Source organism: Natrix helvetica, assembly GCF_964273705.1.
Source record: "Natrix helvetica genome assembly, chromosome: 4".
Classification (NCBI taxonomy): Eukaryota; Metazoa; Chordata; class Lepidosauria; order Squamata; family Natricidae; genus Natrix; species Natrix helvetica.
Genome location: NC_138550.1, coordinates 93,426,598 through 93,443,480, shown reverse-complemented (window position 1 = coordinate 93,443,480; position 16,883 = coordinate 93,426,598). Strand labels below are relative to the sequence as shown.

General features: G+C 39.2%; 1 protein-coding gene across 1 annotated transcript in view; it reads right to left on the bottom strand.

Annotated features, from left to right (window-relative positions):
- PHLPP1 (PH domain and leucine rich repeat protein phosphatase 1) overlaps positions 1–16,883 on the bottom strand; it is a 205,094-nt gene that overhangs the window by 68,824 nt on the left and 119,387 nt on the right. Inside the window, exon 4 of the mRNA XM_081951854.1 lies at positions 347–513. Within this exon, the coding sequence (XP_081807980.1) occupies positions 347–513 (167 nt within the window). The remainder of the gene's footprint in view (positions 1–346; positions 514–16,883) is intronic.

Here is a 16,883-nt window from a genome sequence, read left to right as displayed (position 1 = left end):
GTGGACCATTTGTCATTTTGTTTTGCAAGTATAATTCGGTTAAACATGGTCAATGGATCATTGTGGTTTATTCTCTTTAGCCTCTACCCATTTTTAACAATGTGTCCTTCCCACAAATTTACCCACTGTAAAATATTGTTGCAACAGTCAGTTCCCATGAAACCATCAAGTTATGTAAAATGGATTGGGCTCTTGAAAATCACTCTGGGCACATACGCTTGAGGTTCAGGTGAAACACAAGGACTTAATACAGCTAGAAACTTTTAAGGCATGGTTTAAGAGAGTTTAAAGCAATTGCATTTTTCTCCCCGAAGGGAAAACGAAATAGATTAAAAAGCTGTTTTACCTTTGTAGGTCGTCGAGTCCTCTGACCATTGATGAGCTAGGGTTCAGCCTTAGGAAATTTTGCTTCAAATTGAGATGAGTGAGGTCCTGGCTATAAAAAAGATTGGCAGGCATATCCTCCAAGCTGCAACATGAGAGATCCACTGAGCTTATTCGCTGGGAAGCAATCTAAAAACAAACCAATTTTTTTTAAAAATTAAAAGTGCTTATTGGCTAAGTAAGGATACTTTGCTGCTTATCAAATTAGTTCAGCTATAAAAGCTAAGTGTGTGCAAGGCTATTTTAAGAAAACAACAGGGGAGGAGAGTGTCTCCTTAAATATTAATCTTTCAATGAAGTCTCATATTTATTTCCCAGTTACTTTTAAGTTTCTCTGTACCTGTGTCCTTCTGAATGGCCTGCACATGTTTCATCTGCTAGAGGTGTCTGTGTGCGGGAAGCCAAAGGAGATAAAAATGATGGAAGTGGTGTCATATTGTTGCACTGCAAGCTCCATCCCTTTTACATATGTGATGTGACATCACACATGTAAAAGGGGGCAATTCTTTGTAGCCTGCGGATGTCTCTGTAGAAACTTTTCTTTTTCTGTAGTTGTCCCTATTCTGCTCAATATACTTCATCCATTCAAAAATATCCTACTCCCTAGAACAGCTTCACCTATTCTCTTGTTGTTTACACTTGGAAATGTACTTCTGAAAGCAACAAGCCTCCTTTATTTCCATTAAGTTCCTCTTTCAAGCTCATTTTGTTCGGGAACACTTTAGGTCATTATCCTAGTTCAGTGATGGCTAACCTTTTTGTCGCCGCGTGCTGAAAGTGTGTGCACACACCCATAATGCAATGCATGTGCAACCCCCACTGTGTGCACCCCGCCCCCATGCATGCGTGCGCGACCGCCATGATCCCCCTTCCCCGTGCATGCATATGTGAACCCCTGTGAACCCCACCCCTGTGCATTCACATGCGACCCCCACATGTGCACTCCATTCCCCCACGCAGGCTTACACATCTCCCACATGTGCCCCACCCCTGCAGATGAGCAGCAGAGACCCAAAAACCAGCTGGCCACTGGGAGGTGCCCGTGCATGCACTGTGGAGCTGAGCTGGGGCAATGGCTCATGTGCCCTCAGAGAGGGCTCTGTGTGCCACCTGTGGCACACGTCCCATGGGTCCGCATCACGGGCCTAGCTCCTATACTGTAGCTAAACAAAACATATATGAATGAAACAATAATATATACTGGCTTGGTTTATCTATGTGTCCTTCTTCCCTTTCTCTTGTTTGTCTGTATTTTTTATTTGAAAAACTGTCAGTAAGGAGCTTGGGGTTTTTGTAAAGCATTATATATTTAGATCATTATATATAAGCAAATGAAACCACAAGTGAGACACCACAATCCTTGTTTTCTCATACAAAATAGACCAGCTTTATGGATGAAACTGCAAAGAAATACAAATTGTCCTTTGTTAAAGTTCCATATGCCATCTCTGTTCTGCGTAGTTTATTTCTTTGATCAAAGAAAAATAAGCAGAAAAAACATAGATGCATCCATCTTCTGTAGCTAGAGGTCCCAAACAGAATCCCATCCATTGAGTTTAAAGAGTTCTTCAACTACCATTGGATTTCTCTAAGTAATGAGAAAAGTATAGGACTGGTATTGTTTCCAATACAGGCATTCCTCGACTTATGACTACAACTGAGCCCAACATTTCTGTTGCTAAGCAAGACATATGTTAAGTGGGTTTTGCCACACTTTATGACTTTTCTTGACAGAGCTCTTAAGTGAACCAATGCAGGTGTTCACCTAGAAACATGGTTGTTAAATGAATCTGGCTTTGGCATTGAGGTTACTTGTCAGAAAATCACAAAAGATGATCACATGACCCCAGAGTATTGCAACCGTCATAATACATGCCAGTTGCCAAGCATCTGAATTTTGATTGCATGACCATGGGGATGCTGCAACGTAAGTGTGAAAACTATTGTAAATCACTTTTTTCAGTGCGTTGTAACTTCCAATTGTCACTAAATACATGGTTTTAAGTTGAGAACTGTTCTCCTGAAAATAAGACCTCCTCAGATAATAAACCCAATCAAGCTTTTGCGCGCATGCGCTAAAATAAGACCTCCCCGAAAATATTGCAACATAGCAGCAGCCATGAGGTGACCACGCTCACCGCCTCCTGCACCTCAAAAATAATAAGACCTCCCCGAAAATAAGGCCAAGAGCTTATTTCGAAAGTCAAAAGAAAATAAGACACACTTATTTTCGGGGAAACACAGTACCTGTACTATTTCTCTAAGTTCTCTCCTCTACTAATAAAATCTAAAGGGATGGGGGAAGATTTGATTTCATTGATTGACTGACTGATTGATGATATTATCATTATGATGATGATGATGATAATCTTTGGTGAGATTCACAGCCTTTGGGGCTGGTTGGTAGCTCAACAGCTCGAGTCCTAACCAAGGACCTAGGAACTGTTAAGGTAACGTCGGAGGATATAAGCTGTTCCAAGTTGTTGTTGTTGTTGTTATTATTATTATTAAATTTATATGCTGCCCATCTTGCTATCCAAAGTGACTCCAAAGACAAAGAGGGTTAGACACCAGTGAAAAAGTAAAAAAAATCAATCCTACAAAAGAAAGCTTAGGTATGATTTCCCGAAGCACATGAAATATATTAAAATATGGAGAAGATGATTAACTATCATACTAGGAGTTTCATTAGTTTATTTCCAACTCAGTTAATGAGAGGGTAATAAAAGGTAAACTAAAAGAGAGAGAGAAGATTCAGCATCATTGCCTGGGGACTGGATGTTTCTCTACAGCAAATACCAGTAATAAGTGTAACAAACGCTTTTATGGGTGCACCAAGGGAACATAATTAATCTGATTTATTATGGTCTCCAACTTTGTTACTTGGTTCAATTCTCTATCACTTAACTAAAAGCTGAATATACATAATTTATTACAGAGGACACACAATAATCATTGAAAGCTATCCAAATGGCTGGGGGAATTTTGTAAATGCTCAAAACTGCTAAAAATGGTTGCTAGGAGTTGAAAATGATTTAGTGGCATAAAATTAATCAACGGCAAGCATGTTTTAGCTGCAGCATGATAATATTCACGAAGTTGTGTTCACACTAGGAGGAAAAGAGGAAAAACTAGAAAGGTAACCCAGTATGGCATGGAGGACCAAAGGTGATTATACAATATTCAGAATTTTTTGTCTGTCTGTCTGTCCGCCCATTCATCCATCCATCCATCCATCCATCCATCCATCTCCCCTTGGGGTAAATTAATTTTTCAGCTGCATGTGAAAATGGCGGGCTGAGTGTGAGGATAACTTATAACTTGAGGTCTCTTGGGTATCTAAAACAAATGAATGGGGCTTTATAAGTTCACAGACTATCTATCATTAATTAGCCAAATTTTATGATTGCTTTGGGTTTTTTAAATTATCCTTTACCCTCAGTTTTTATCATTCTGTCAAACAATGGGCTATATGTATATGTCTGTAGGTGAGCACATGCACAAACTCAGAGAAATATGCTTAAAATTAAATAAAATCTTTCTTGAACTTGATAATGTAGTTTATATTAGACATAATCATCAGGCTGCAGTCTTTTTTCTTTTTCTCCAAAGGCAACAATCAAGGATAATATGCCTTTAGCAACAATCTAAGAATGCTCTTTAATAGCATAAAATTAAGGAAGAATTTCTAACCTCGGGACATGATGTGGTGATTCACAATACCTTTTGAATTGGACTTAACTCTGTATTTAGCTTCATTTGTTGCAGTAAGCACAGGTTCTGTACAGTACAATGTATTTTCTGGCTCAAATTTTATTAGTATTACCACTACTACTAAATAATAACAATAATCAATGCATTGTAATTAATGTTACTAAACTGAAAAATATAACTTCAGTGCAATATTTGTTTAAAGAATGCAGTTTTAAAAGCTGAATTATAGCATTGACCCCGGTGATAAGAGATAGATTAGCAAATCAAAGCTAAGCCACAAGGTCCCTCTAAAAACCTAATGGAAATACAGGTTGTCCTTATTTAGCAACACTCATTCAGCAACTGCTCGAAGTCACAATGGTGCTGAGTGAGGAGACTTATAGTTGGTCCTCAAAACTGCAGCCATCACAGTGTGCAATCACATGCTCCTGATTCGGATGTTTAGCAACCACTGCACAATTACAATGGTCCCAGTGAACCACAGTCATGTGATCATTGTTTGTGACCTTTATTGCTGGCTCCTGAGAAGTAAAGTCGATAGGGAAGCCATCAGCAGTCACATGACATCGCCTTAATTGAATTGCCATTGTAAGTTGGCACAGTCATGTGACTTTTACTTTACAATCGCACTGCATAGTAACAAAGTTCCTGGTCCCAATTACAGTTCACTGAGGACTCCCTGTGAATTTGGTTCAGAGGCCTCAATGTCTAAGACCATGAGGGCGAACCTATGGCATGCGTGCCACAGGTGGCACATGGAGCCCTCTCTGCGGCCATGCAAGCTGTCGCCCCAGCTCAGCTCTACCGCGCATGCATGCCTCCTGCCGGCCAGCTGGTTTTTGGATCTTTGCCGTGCATGTGGGAGACACGTGTTCATGCGCAAGGGATGGGGAAGGGCTTCCCTGCGCCCTGTTTTTGGTCCCAGGAGGCTTCAGGGAGGCCTGCTAAAGCCAAAACGGGCCATGGGGGGGGCGCATATGTGCGGGAGGGGCAGGGAAGCATGGAGGGAGTGTGTGCATGCGCAGAGCGGCATGGCCCACGGGGGCGGCAGTCACACATGCATTACATTATGGGTGTGGCCACGCTTTCAGCACGCGAGAACAAAAAGGTTGTCTATCACTGGCAAGATCTGTAAGCATTCTTACCTTCCAGGAAATTAAGGATGCCAAAAAGTGCTCCATTAAAGGGTCAGTTTTAACAAGGCTTTAAAGTGAGAAAATGTTAAGGGAGGTTTGACAGACTGTAGCCATGATTTGAAGTCTAGAAGAATTTGATGACACATTGCAGAACCTAAAGGAAGCTCTAATGAACTTGGGTTGTTGTGAAGGTTGTCAGAACTTTATAATAGAGCTGTAAATCTTGAAACTGTAGGCTCGTTATCCTGACTTTAAATAGATTTAGGGACACCAGGACGCCATTATTGTTGCCACTGCTGATGAATCATAAAATTGCATTGGCAGTTTTATGGGTTCAAACAGAAGCACCTTTCATCTGTTTCTTCTCTGACAAAAATGACTGGAATGTAATACCCAAATATTTGAAATATTTTTATTCAATAAGTATTGCTGCTGATAAACTTTCCAACTACAGCTACATTTTGCCTCTTGCTCAGTGATCAGTACTAACAGTTTTAGAGTCGCTAAAGGTCACTTCTGCCTTACTATAAAAGGGAAGCACTTGAAGGCTCTATCTTAGGCCTGCCAGTTTTGTACAAACCACACCTGCAATACAGGTAGTCCTCAATTTACAAAAGTTCATTTAGTGACTGTTCAAAGTTACAATGGCACTGAAACAGTAACTTATGACCATTTTTCACACTTACGACTATTGCAGCATCCCCATGGTCATGTGATCAAAATTCAGACCCTTGGCAACTGACTCATATTTATGACGGTTGCAATGTCTTGGGGTTATTTGATCCCCTTTTGCGACATTCTGATATCAATGGGGAAGCCACATTCCCTTAACAATCGTGTTATAAACTTAACAATGGCAATGATTCACAGCTCTGGCAAGAAAGGCTGTACAATGGGGCAAAACTCAATTAACAAATGTGTCACTTAGCAGCAGAAATGTTTGGCTCAGTTGTGGTCACAAGTCAAGGACTACCTGTATTGGCTGACAAAAGAATGGAAATTCACAACATTGGAGGGAATTGTTTTCTCACTAAAGCTGATGAATCCAGAAACCTTGGACAGATATAAGTCCAATGGAGGACTTCATACTGGTATACAGGTAGTCCTCGACTTACAACCACAAGTGAGCCCAATATTTATGTTGTTAAGTGAATTTTGCCCCATTTTACAACCTTTTTTGCCCCATTTGTTAAGCGAATCACTGCAATTCATAAGTTAGTAACACGATTGTTAAATGAATCTGGCTTCCCCGTTGACTTTGCTGATCAGAAAACTGCAAAGGGGATCATGTGACCTTCGGGCACAGAAACAGTCAGAAGTATGAATCAATTGCCAAGCACCTGAATTTTGATCACATGATCGTGAGGCTGCTACAAAGGGTGTAAATGTGAAAAAAAATTGTCATACGTCACTTTTTCCAGTTCTGTTGTAACTTTGAACAGTCATTAAACGAACTGTTGTAAGTCGAGGACTACCTGTACATTATACACAATTGTTGTTTTTTCCAAAATCCTATTTTGAATAAGTTGAATGTTTTGTTATGTGATTAACCCTAACCAGGTGAGTATGTCCTAGGAGAATGAAAAGGAATCGTCATTCCATCCATCAGTATCCTTCAAAAGACTAAAAATTTCCAGTTATTCAGTCCCATAACAACAAAGCCACACTGTTAACTTGACATTTTTATTGCCGTGGCTTTCTGAAACCTCAAATGAGGATGCAATCAAGCACGGCATCTAAACGGGACAGAAAGAAAAAAAAGAGGTGCTGAAACACTCATTGCTTCTCAAGCCAACACCCGGGGAGAGCAAACAAGAATTCATTCCTTTACAAAGCTTAATAACTCAGAGCCAGTTAAAATTGTTTTTGGTTTGCTTATTTTGAAGCAGGGTCACAAAACACCAGCAATAACGGCCTTCAAGTCTCTAAACTAGAAAAGCATAATCTAGATAATGTTAGATATTAAAGGTCAGCGATACAAGTTGACCTTTCTACAACTTCTTCGTGGTCTCAGCTTCACAGTCTCAACAGCCTTGTATGGCAGCCTGTATTTTGGAGAACAATAAAAGATAAAATAAAATAAATAAAAACATGGAGTCTGTGGGATTTGGGATGGCTGTTTCTTCCCCCATTGTCTTGTACATTAGATTTATAGAAAGCTGCCTTAATTCTTTTTTTAAAAAGCAGTCTTCCTTTGATGTCTAGAGCAGCTGTGTTCTGAGCCACTTTTCAGAGCAGAATATTTTAGTTTGCACTTAACTAGGTATGGAATTTGAAGCCTTCCAAATATTATTGAATTGCAAATCCGATCATTTCTCTCCAGGGGCTCTGTTCTTAGGGTTTGTAGGAATTCACTCCATCACTAATCCACTCTTTCTTGGTTTAGATGTCACCAGTTTAAGAATCAAAAGTAAAACCCTACAGGAGCAGACACATACATAGTCTATCCTCAGACAGCTAAACTAAATTTGAACTTGGCGATAGGATTCTCAGTTGAGAGAGACATAAATCTGATAGACATCCAGGATCTCAGCTCAGCCTTAATTGCGACTTACACTGTGACACCTTTCAAGTGATGTTTAAGGTGGCAAAAAAGATCGCTGACAGGAAAACAACATGTAACAGGTTCAACTGAAGCATGAAAGCAAAACTGGTACTTCAAATTTTATAATGGCATTGCTTCTAATGCATAAAGAAATCCCGTATCACACAAAAAAAAAACCCTCTTTGAACGCTTTGTGTGTATTGCATGATTACTGCCCCAATTAGAACAGCAAAGAAGTGTGATTCAAAAACAACATTTTTTTAAAAAAAGGTCAGAAAACCAAAGCCACCTTTTAAACCAGATGAATATTCTAACCAATGCGCTTCTTCATTTGTACCATTCTGAGATGAAGGACACAAATCAGAGCTACCATTTTGAGGTGGGGGTTCCATATTGGGGAGCCATATCCTTGCTTTGGACCTTTTTTTAATCTACTACCTTCTTCTAGAAGGATGATGGAGTTGAGATCAGAGTTAATCTATCAAGGTTTTATAAAGCAGGACATGGAGGAATATATAGGAGCCCTGCAAATGTCTCAAGGAAGGGGTACATTATTTTATGTAGTAGTAACAGTAGCAGTACCAGTAGCATCAAGGCCAGCAAAGGTAGCAAAGGGGACTGAACATTCCCTGAAAGAGAGACTTATTCAAAATCTTTCAAGTTTATTGCAGAACTCGGTATCCCTTGACTGAGGAAACTTTGTGGTCAAGGTGGAGCCCTTGAAAAGACACTAGGCGTCACAGCTTCACCCAAGAAATGTTAGTTTGTTCAAGAGCACTTCCAACTCCCCAGAACCAGAGGTGCTTTTCAGCCAGTTCTGACAGGTTCTGTAGAACCGGTAGCGGAAATTTTGAATAGTTTGGAGAACTGGCCTCTGCTGCCATCCAGCTGATCTTTTTTTTTTTTTTTGGAAATATATTTTTATTATTTTTACATTTAAAACAATGCAGTACCGCAGAGTTGAAGTGACCATACATTCACATTATACAGAATTAGTCTCAACCATTAACTATTAGCCTACTTAGTGCATTATCTATCCTTCTGTCAAATCACAATATATACAATTCGTTCCAGTCTTGTCACCTTGTCTTATACCAATAATAAAATCTGTTCCAGACTTCAAAATATTCTGATTCCCCTTTAATTTTAAGCTCAAGAGTGAGTCTATTGGCTTCCACACAGGCCAACACTTTTCTGATTATATCTAGCTCTGATGGTGTATTTTCTTTTTTCTAATACTGCGCAAAAGTTATGCGCACCGCAGTTAGTACATGTATAAATTAGGTAGAGTACATTTTTCTTAAACCCCTCCGGTATTATACCTAGGAGAAAAATTTCTGGTTTAAACAAAATTTGGTCTCCCATCATTTGTTCCAACCATGATTGAATCATTTTCCAATATCTTTTGGCCTCATTGCATGTTCACAACATATGATAAAAAGTGCCTGGTGTTTTTTTACACTTCCAACAATTTGGGGCCAGATTTTTAAACATTTTGGAGAGCCATGCTGGCTGGAGATGCCATCTGTAGAACATCTTATAAAGATTTTCTTTATACGCCGTAGCCAATGTTAGTTTCCGATTAAGTATCCAAAGTTTTTCCCACTTAGCCAATTCCACATTATAACCAAAATTTTTCGCCCGGGCAACCATAGTTTGACATGTTCTTCCTCGAGGTTATATTCCAATAAAAATCTATACAGCACTTTGATCAACTTGTTTTCTGTCTCTATCAAAAGTTTATCTAATACTGTGTAATCTTTAGCAATAACTTCCTTCTTCCTGTCCTGTGCAAACCTTGACTGTATCTGCAAATAAGACCACCATTCTACTTGTACCCCCTGTGATGCCAATTCTAATCTAGTTTTAATCTCCCCGTCTGTTCAATATATAACAATATTTTCCATATTAATTAAATTTGGGTGTATATATGCTTCTATCGTAGATAGCCAAATGGGTTTTTCGGTATAGTGGTCGTGTTTAATTTTGTTCCATATTAATAACAGGGACTGTCTGATATAGTGTCTATTGAAATATTTATGTGAAGATCCTTTTTCATACCACAGGAAGGCATGCCATCCTGCTTGGGGGTCATGACCTTCCAATTTGAGTAATCTTTTATTTCTCAACATTATCCATTCTTTTAACAATGTTAGGGTGGCCACAATATAACAAAGTTCCCAATCTGGTACGCCAAATCCTCCTTTTTCCTTTGTATCTTGCATGGCTTTGAGTTTTATTCTTGGTTTTCTTCCCTGCCAAATAAATTTTGAAACCAATTGATTCAAATCCTTTAAAAAACCTTCTTCTAATTTAATTGGAATATTCTGAAATAGGAAAAGAAATTTTGGTAGTACATTCATTTTTATGACTGCGATCCTATCCATCAGGGACAATTGTAGGTTTTTCCAGGTGATCTTCTTTTGTTGCCCTGAACAGAAGAACGGAGCTGGAAAGCAGGTTAGTGGGGCGAGGAGGCAATGGGGATTTTGCAGTAACCTTCCCCCAGGAGTGGGGAGGGAATGTGGAATTTGCAGTATCCCTCCCCTGCCATGCCCACAAAGCCAAATCACACCCACAAGCCATGCCCACAGAACCAGTAGTAAAAAAAATTGAATCCCACCACTGCCCAGAAGCTAGCAGTAGAAGAACTGAGAGTAATGTGCTTAACTATAGACACAAGAAGTGCTAGTAACACATCAGATAAGCTGAACGGCAGAAACAAGAAATTCAACCTGTTATATATAACAGTCCCTAGCTGTTAAAATTTAGGTCTCTTTCACCTGTCCTAAAAAGGCAATGGACTTCTTGCTGTTTATTTCTTGACCATGGATGTGGAAAGCAGCTGGACTGTCTTTTGATAAAAGGTTGTATCTTATCTATGGCTCTTAGTATTCAGGCTTGGCAGCTTCAACCTCTTCACCAGGAGGCTGAGACTCAGAATTCCTCTGTCTGCTCAGGGAGATCTTGATAACTTGTCTAATGTTCAGTGTTTGCCATCCTTCTCAAATTTGGGGTTGGAGCAGAAGATGGACCTATGCAAAGGCTCTCCTAGCCACAGTTGCCTTATGAATCTTTTAAAACGCACACATTCATTTGTTTAATGTGCTCCGCATTCGTAGAACTGTTAGATACATAAATCCAATTTAGATAGATAGATCTGATACAGATAGATCAGAGACAGGTAGCCAGTTAGTATTCTAAATGTTAATTATCATGAAGGGTTTCCCAATTTTAAAGTCTACAACATCTGTGCCAGAATTGGAAGGGAAAAGTAATAGCTGCAGTATAGTAGTAACCAAGACCTGTGAAGCTGATGGCAGTACACACCTTTCATCATTCACACTTTTTTCTTCAGAGAATAAATAAGCAATTGCATGGAAAGCAAGGTAAATTATATTATCAGCAATATTTTTCAATAAAAAGAAGTTAGGAAAAGAAATAATACAATGTAAGTATGACATCTAAAATATAGCTGAAAGATGAGATTAATTCAGACTTGCTCATTTGCTAGTATGAACTCTTGAATGCAGTTTTCCAATATTTATCCTTTTTAAAACCACTATAGTATCCTGGCAAAAACAAAGCTTTAACCGCATCCTCATTCTGACATTTCTAGAAAGCAAGTATGGATAACAGTAGGGATTAAAAAACAAACACAAACACTACCAGAGAAATTAGGTCTAGCTCTGCTCAGAAATCTCACATGATCATTCTGAGCTGGTCCATTATGGAACAATTTATTTTTAAAAAGGTACTTTGTCTGCAGGTAATCCGGGGCATAAAAAGGTTCATAAGGGCGAGACAATCCTCTAGTTGTGTATATGTTACGGTGAAAGACCGAAATCTGGTGAATGTCGACATTCACCGGTGAATGTCGACATTCACCAGATACGCTTGGTGAATGTCCGAAAATATCCTTATCCTCTCGACACCCTTACCCTAATCCCCTTACCCTAATACCTCGGCAGATATGCTTCCTTTTAAGCGTCTTCTATTCGCGGAGGTTTTTTTTTATGTCGATCGCAGGATCACAGGTTTTTTTAAAAAAACTCCGCGAATAGAAGACCTTTAAAAGGAAGCGAGGAGCCGAGGTATTAGGGTAAGGGGATTAGGGTAAGGGTGTCGAGAGGATAAGGGTATTTTCGGACATACACCCTTACCCTAATCCCCTGCTCCTCGCTTCCTTTTAAGCGTCTTCTATTCGCGGAGTTTTTTTTTTTTATGTCGATCGCAGGATCGCAGGTTTTTAAAAAAAAACTCTGCGATAGCAGGATCGCAGGTTTAAAAAAAAAAACTCCGATCGCAGGATCGCAGGTTTTTGTAAAAAAACTCCGCGAATAGAAGGGTGTCGAGAGGATAAGTTTTTTTTTTTATGTCGATCGCAGGATCGCAGGTTTTAAAAAAAAAACTCTGCGATAGCAGGATCGCAGGTTTAAAAAAAAAAACTCCGATCGCAGGATCGCAGGTTTTTGTAAAAAAACTCCGCGAATAGAAGGGTGTCGAGAGGATAAGGGTATTTTCGGACATTCGCCAAGCGTATCTGGTGAATGTCGACATTCACCGGTGAATGTTGACATTCACCAATTTCGGTCTTTCACCGTAACATATACAACTTTGCCCTTAAAACCTTGCACAAAAAAGAAACTCTTGAGGCACTTGGTAGCAAATGAAAAGGAGATTTTAAAAAAAATAGCTCCCAAAGAAGAGTCCCAGCATAGAATGCTTGACATAAAAGTATTCTACAATGCCTGCTATTCTGTACTTCTTCCCCTTGTATTCTCAATGGACAGCCTGCAACAAGCTATGCATGTAAATATGTGGTATGTGTATGGGGAACAGCCATCTAATCTCAGTCTTTTCAAGTAAGTGAATAATTGTTCAAGTGGCAATACTTGGAATTCTGCATAATTTATGCTGTCTTGTATTGTAACAGAGGACAATCAAATTGCCGAGTACTGTATCTTATTCTATCTTTGTGGAACTTGGATACAATGGTATGAGCTTTATTCTATGTATATTAATATTTTCAGAGAAGAATAAGCAAAGTATTACATAATTACTCCCTTCCTCTAATTTGTCTGAGACATTTCCTTTCTAAATGTAATTAATCCGTTTAATATGATGTCCAAATTCTATACTCTATTGAACACTAACCAGTCACATTAACTTTGGCAGCTTCAACAAGTAAGCTTCACAATCTATCACGTGGCATGATTTAAAAAATAATCAATATTACGCATTATAAATTGACAGGGATATATGCTTTATCCTGCAATGTCAAAATTCTCAACATCAATAACCACCAAGTTTTTCGCAAGCAAGCATTATAATGAAATGATCTTTTCAAAAATCCTAAGACTCCTTCGCCTCAATAGCCAGGGATTTATTCCTTTGGGAACAAAAAAAATATTTGTTTCCCCCACCTGTTCTTGCTTATGTAATGAAAATAAATGACTAAATTTAAGTGATCCAAAGATACTGATATTTAGCACTATCATGTCTTGATAAGCATTTGTTTTGCTAGCAGAATCAAACTAATTAAAATGTCTAATTAGAAAGAATCAAAGGAAGTTCAATTACTGTAGATTAAATAGGTTTGTTTTTCTCTCCAAGTAAAGCTTGATTACTGGTAATATTTGCGTTAGTCTAGTAAACAGCAGGCTTTTTTTTTTTTACCAAATTGTAACATTTTAAATTCACCTAAAATTAGAAGACCATAATTCCAACAAGAATTATTCCAAGGGAATCGATTTATTTTCCTTTCCTGTTCTGTTTTATTAGAATTCATCTCGTAGAACTACCGGTAGATGAATTATTCATCTAGCATAATTATTTTTACATCATACCCGTGCCCAACTGTGAACCATTTTATCCTTCGGTAGACTCTCCTCAAATTATATCTTAATATTTTCAACCATGAAGGTGAATTCTTTTTTTCCTGTGAAAAAAGAATCATCCATATGTTCAATGCATTTGCAGAAATGAAAGTTCAGTGTCATTTTAACTTTGCTAATTTTCAAGGCAGCACAGCAACAAAAAGCAAAGGCATGAACCCATTTTCTTTCATTTACCGTTACGGATATAATGCAATGTGAAAATATTCTGGTTTAGCATTATGTGTGAATACAGCATGAAGAAAATGATACACTCCCATTGTTAAAAGGTTTAAATTTGTTAAGAATACTGATTGGCTGACCGTGTTAAATAAAGATAGGTAGGAAAAAAGGTAAACATAACATTTTGAGAAGAGAACCTGATTATAGAAGTATAGAGTGCTGAAAGAGACTAAAAGTGCTAGGTACATTAAAGGGAAATTCTCTCTTTTCTTTATTTACTCCCCTCTTATAGATTATAAATTTGAAATAAAGAAAAATACATTATTAAAGGGAGTAAAAGTTATACAAGGGAGAATTGTTGAATCATTCTGGAAAAATATATTTGCATATGATAGAAAAAATTTACAGAAGAAAATATTATTCTATCAGCCAGTAACAATATTACATTTCTATAAAATGGAGATATATTGAAGTTCCCATAATGGAAGATCAAATAAAAAAGCAACTTTGTGAAATGCTGCTGGACCCTTTTGGCTGAAAATGGAAAGAGCTAAAATGTTTATTTTTAGGCTGGACAACTGAAAATATGTTGAATGAGAGGATGAAGAGAATATGTTTAAGAGAGAGGCGGGATAACAACTTTGATTGTAACTGCTGAAATGAAGGTCACTTCCTTGATTTTTTTATCCTTTTAATTGTTTTGTTCCCTGCAATTTTTTCCTTTCCTTTCCTTCTTTTATATATTTATTTTTCTTTTATGCAAGTAAAAATTCTCAATAAAGATTTTTTAAAAGATACTTTAAGAGAATATGGCTAAAAAGAAATATCTGAGATTTTGTCAGCTCTGACTTTTTCAAATAGCATTAGTTTATTTCACAAATCTCCCTTTAAGAAGAGAAATCAAGGGACAAAGTTATGGACTTTATCAGGATGCTTTCCCGTTGTCTTCCATATTTCCTTAGTGACATGCATGCACCACTAAAATGTCTCAATTTAAAGATACAATAAGTGTTAACTTGTAGGCATATATCTAACACTAGATCACACTGGACAGAGAAAGAAGAGAAATTCTTGGTGAGAATGCTTAGTTCTTGGTGCACCATTAAGGTATATGAAGGCTCTCTGCTAAACAGGATGAGTAATATAGAGACTAGCTGGATATCCGTGCTTCACAATAAAACTATGTGATTGAGTTATTCAGGAGGCATTCGGTTCACAAGCCGTTGGCACAGTGGTGGTTGGTGATTGAAACACATAAGGGAATATCAGTCCCGCCGCCTTGAATCCAGAAGCAGTTCCATAGGTGGAAGGCATAGACATTTTGGTGAGGTACCAACATTTAATACTGTAAGGAGCCCCAGACCGCTCCTGGATGAAGGAGTGGAACGTCTGCCAGTTTGAACTGAGGTAACAGAATGTGAGGCAACTGGCAGTTGGAACCAGTGACGTGCGGTGAGGTTTATGACTGGTGAGGCACTGACACAGTGCTGGGTTTCAAATATTTTTAGACTTGTGGACTTCAACTCCCAGAATTCCACAGCCAAGCCTGCTCAGTTCCGATTTAAAGTGACAGCATTTGTTTTTCTCCTTTGCTCCTTCTTTCTTTTTCTTTTTCTTCTCCCTTCCCCTCCTTCCTCCCTCTCTCCCTTCCTCCCCCTCTCTCAAACACACGCACACACACACCCAGAAGTTGGATTGGACTATCTCTCCTACCCCCTTCCCTCTCTCACTCACTCTCAAACAAACCCACACACACAGAAAAGTTGGATTGGATATCTTTTCCAGTGGCTTGAAAGCAGTTCCTCTGCCATCCCCCCCATTCCCCTGCTGCCTTCCCCAAACACCTCCATCATTGCAAATGCAGCCTGCTGTCTGGGTGGGAAATGCCTGGAACACAATAAAGCCCACCCACTCTCCTCCTGCTGGCAGGCTGGGGTGAGAGGAGAGGCAGAGAAGCCGGAGGGAAGCCGATCCGAGCCTTCCAAAAGAAAGAGGCTGGGGGAAAGTGTGTGTACTACAGCATGGCTCTTTGCCTGGCTTCCTGCCTCCTCCTGTGGTCTCCTCAGTGCTCGCTTGTGCTGTCCCTCCCCAAGTGTAGTTTGATTGCAGGCGGAGCCACGTTGCCTTTTCAAACTTGAATTCAGTGAAGCTGGGCTAGATTTTTATATAGTTTTATCCAGCTGTGTGTGTGTGAGAGAGAAATGAATGGGGAGGGAGAGCACCAGTGAGGAGACCATAGGAGGAGGCAGGAAGCCAGGCAAAGAGCCATGCTGTAGCACACACATCTGCCCCGCAACGAGGCTCTGCCTGCAATCAAACTACACTTGGGGAGGGAGAGCACAAGTGAGCACTGAGGAGACCACAGGAGGAGGCAGGAAGCCAGGCAAAGAGCCATGCTGTAGTACGCATGCAGTTCTCCTGCCTCATAGTAGAGGGTGCTTTTTAAGAGGCTTTTTTAAACAGTTAAGCAGAGTCATCCACGGTGAGGCAGTAACTAGCTCAGCCTGACCTCAGCTCTGGCCTTTTTCCTTTTACATTTTTTTCTTTTCATGATGAGAGTGGTGAGGCTGTGCCTCACTTGCCTCACCTGACTGCACGTCACTGGTTGGAACAGAGTTCTTTTCAAGTGGGATGGGGAAGTGGAGTGTCTAACTCCTTAGCATCAGAACGTGTTAACACAAGGCAACTTGCAGTTGGAACAGAGTTCTTTTCAGGTGGGAAGGGGGAGTAGAGTGTCTAACTCCTTAGCATGAGCATGTTAATATAAGGCAACTGGCAGTTGGAACAGAGGCAAATTTCAAGTTTGTAGGCTTTACGGTTCTGGAGATTTCGTGATGAGTGAGTGATATTTACCTTTTATATATAGATCGATATTACAAGGGCTCTTCATCAGCAGTTAGCTAGATTATCAGGCATTCAGAGCTGTTTAATAGATCAACCTTCTAAGAGATGGGCACAGCTTTATATAATATCCTAGTTATGTGCTGATAATGGGAGTTCAGTCTCATTTCACCGTGAACTCATAGGTAATTTTCAAGAACTCTG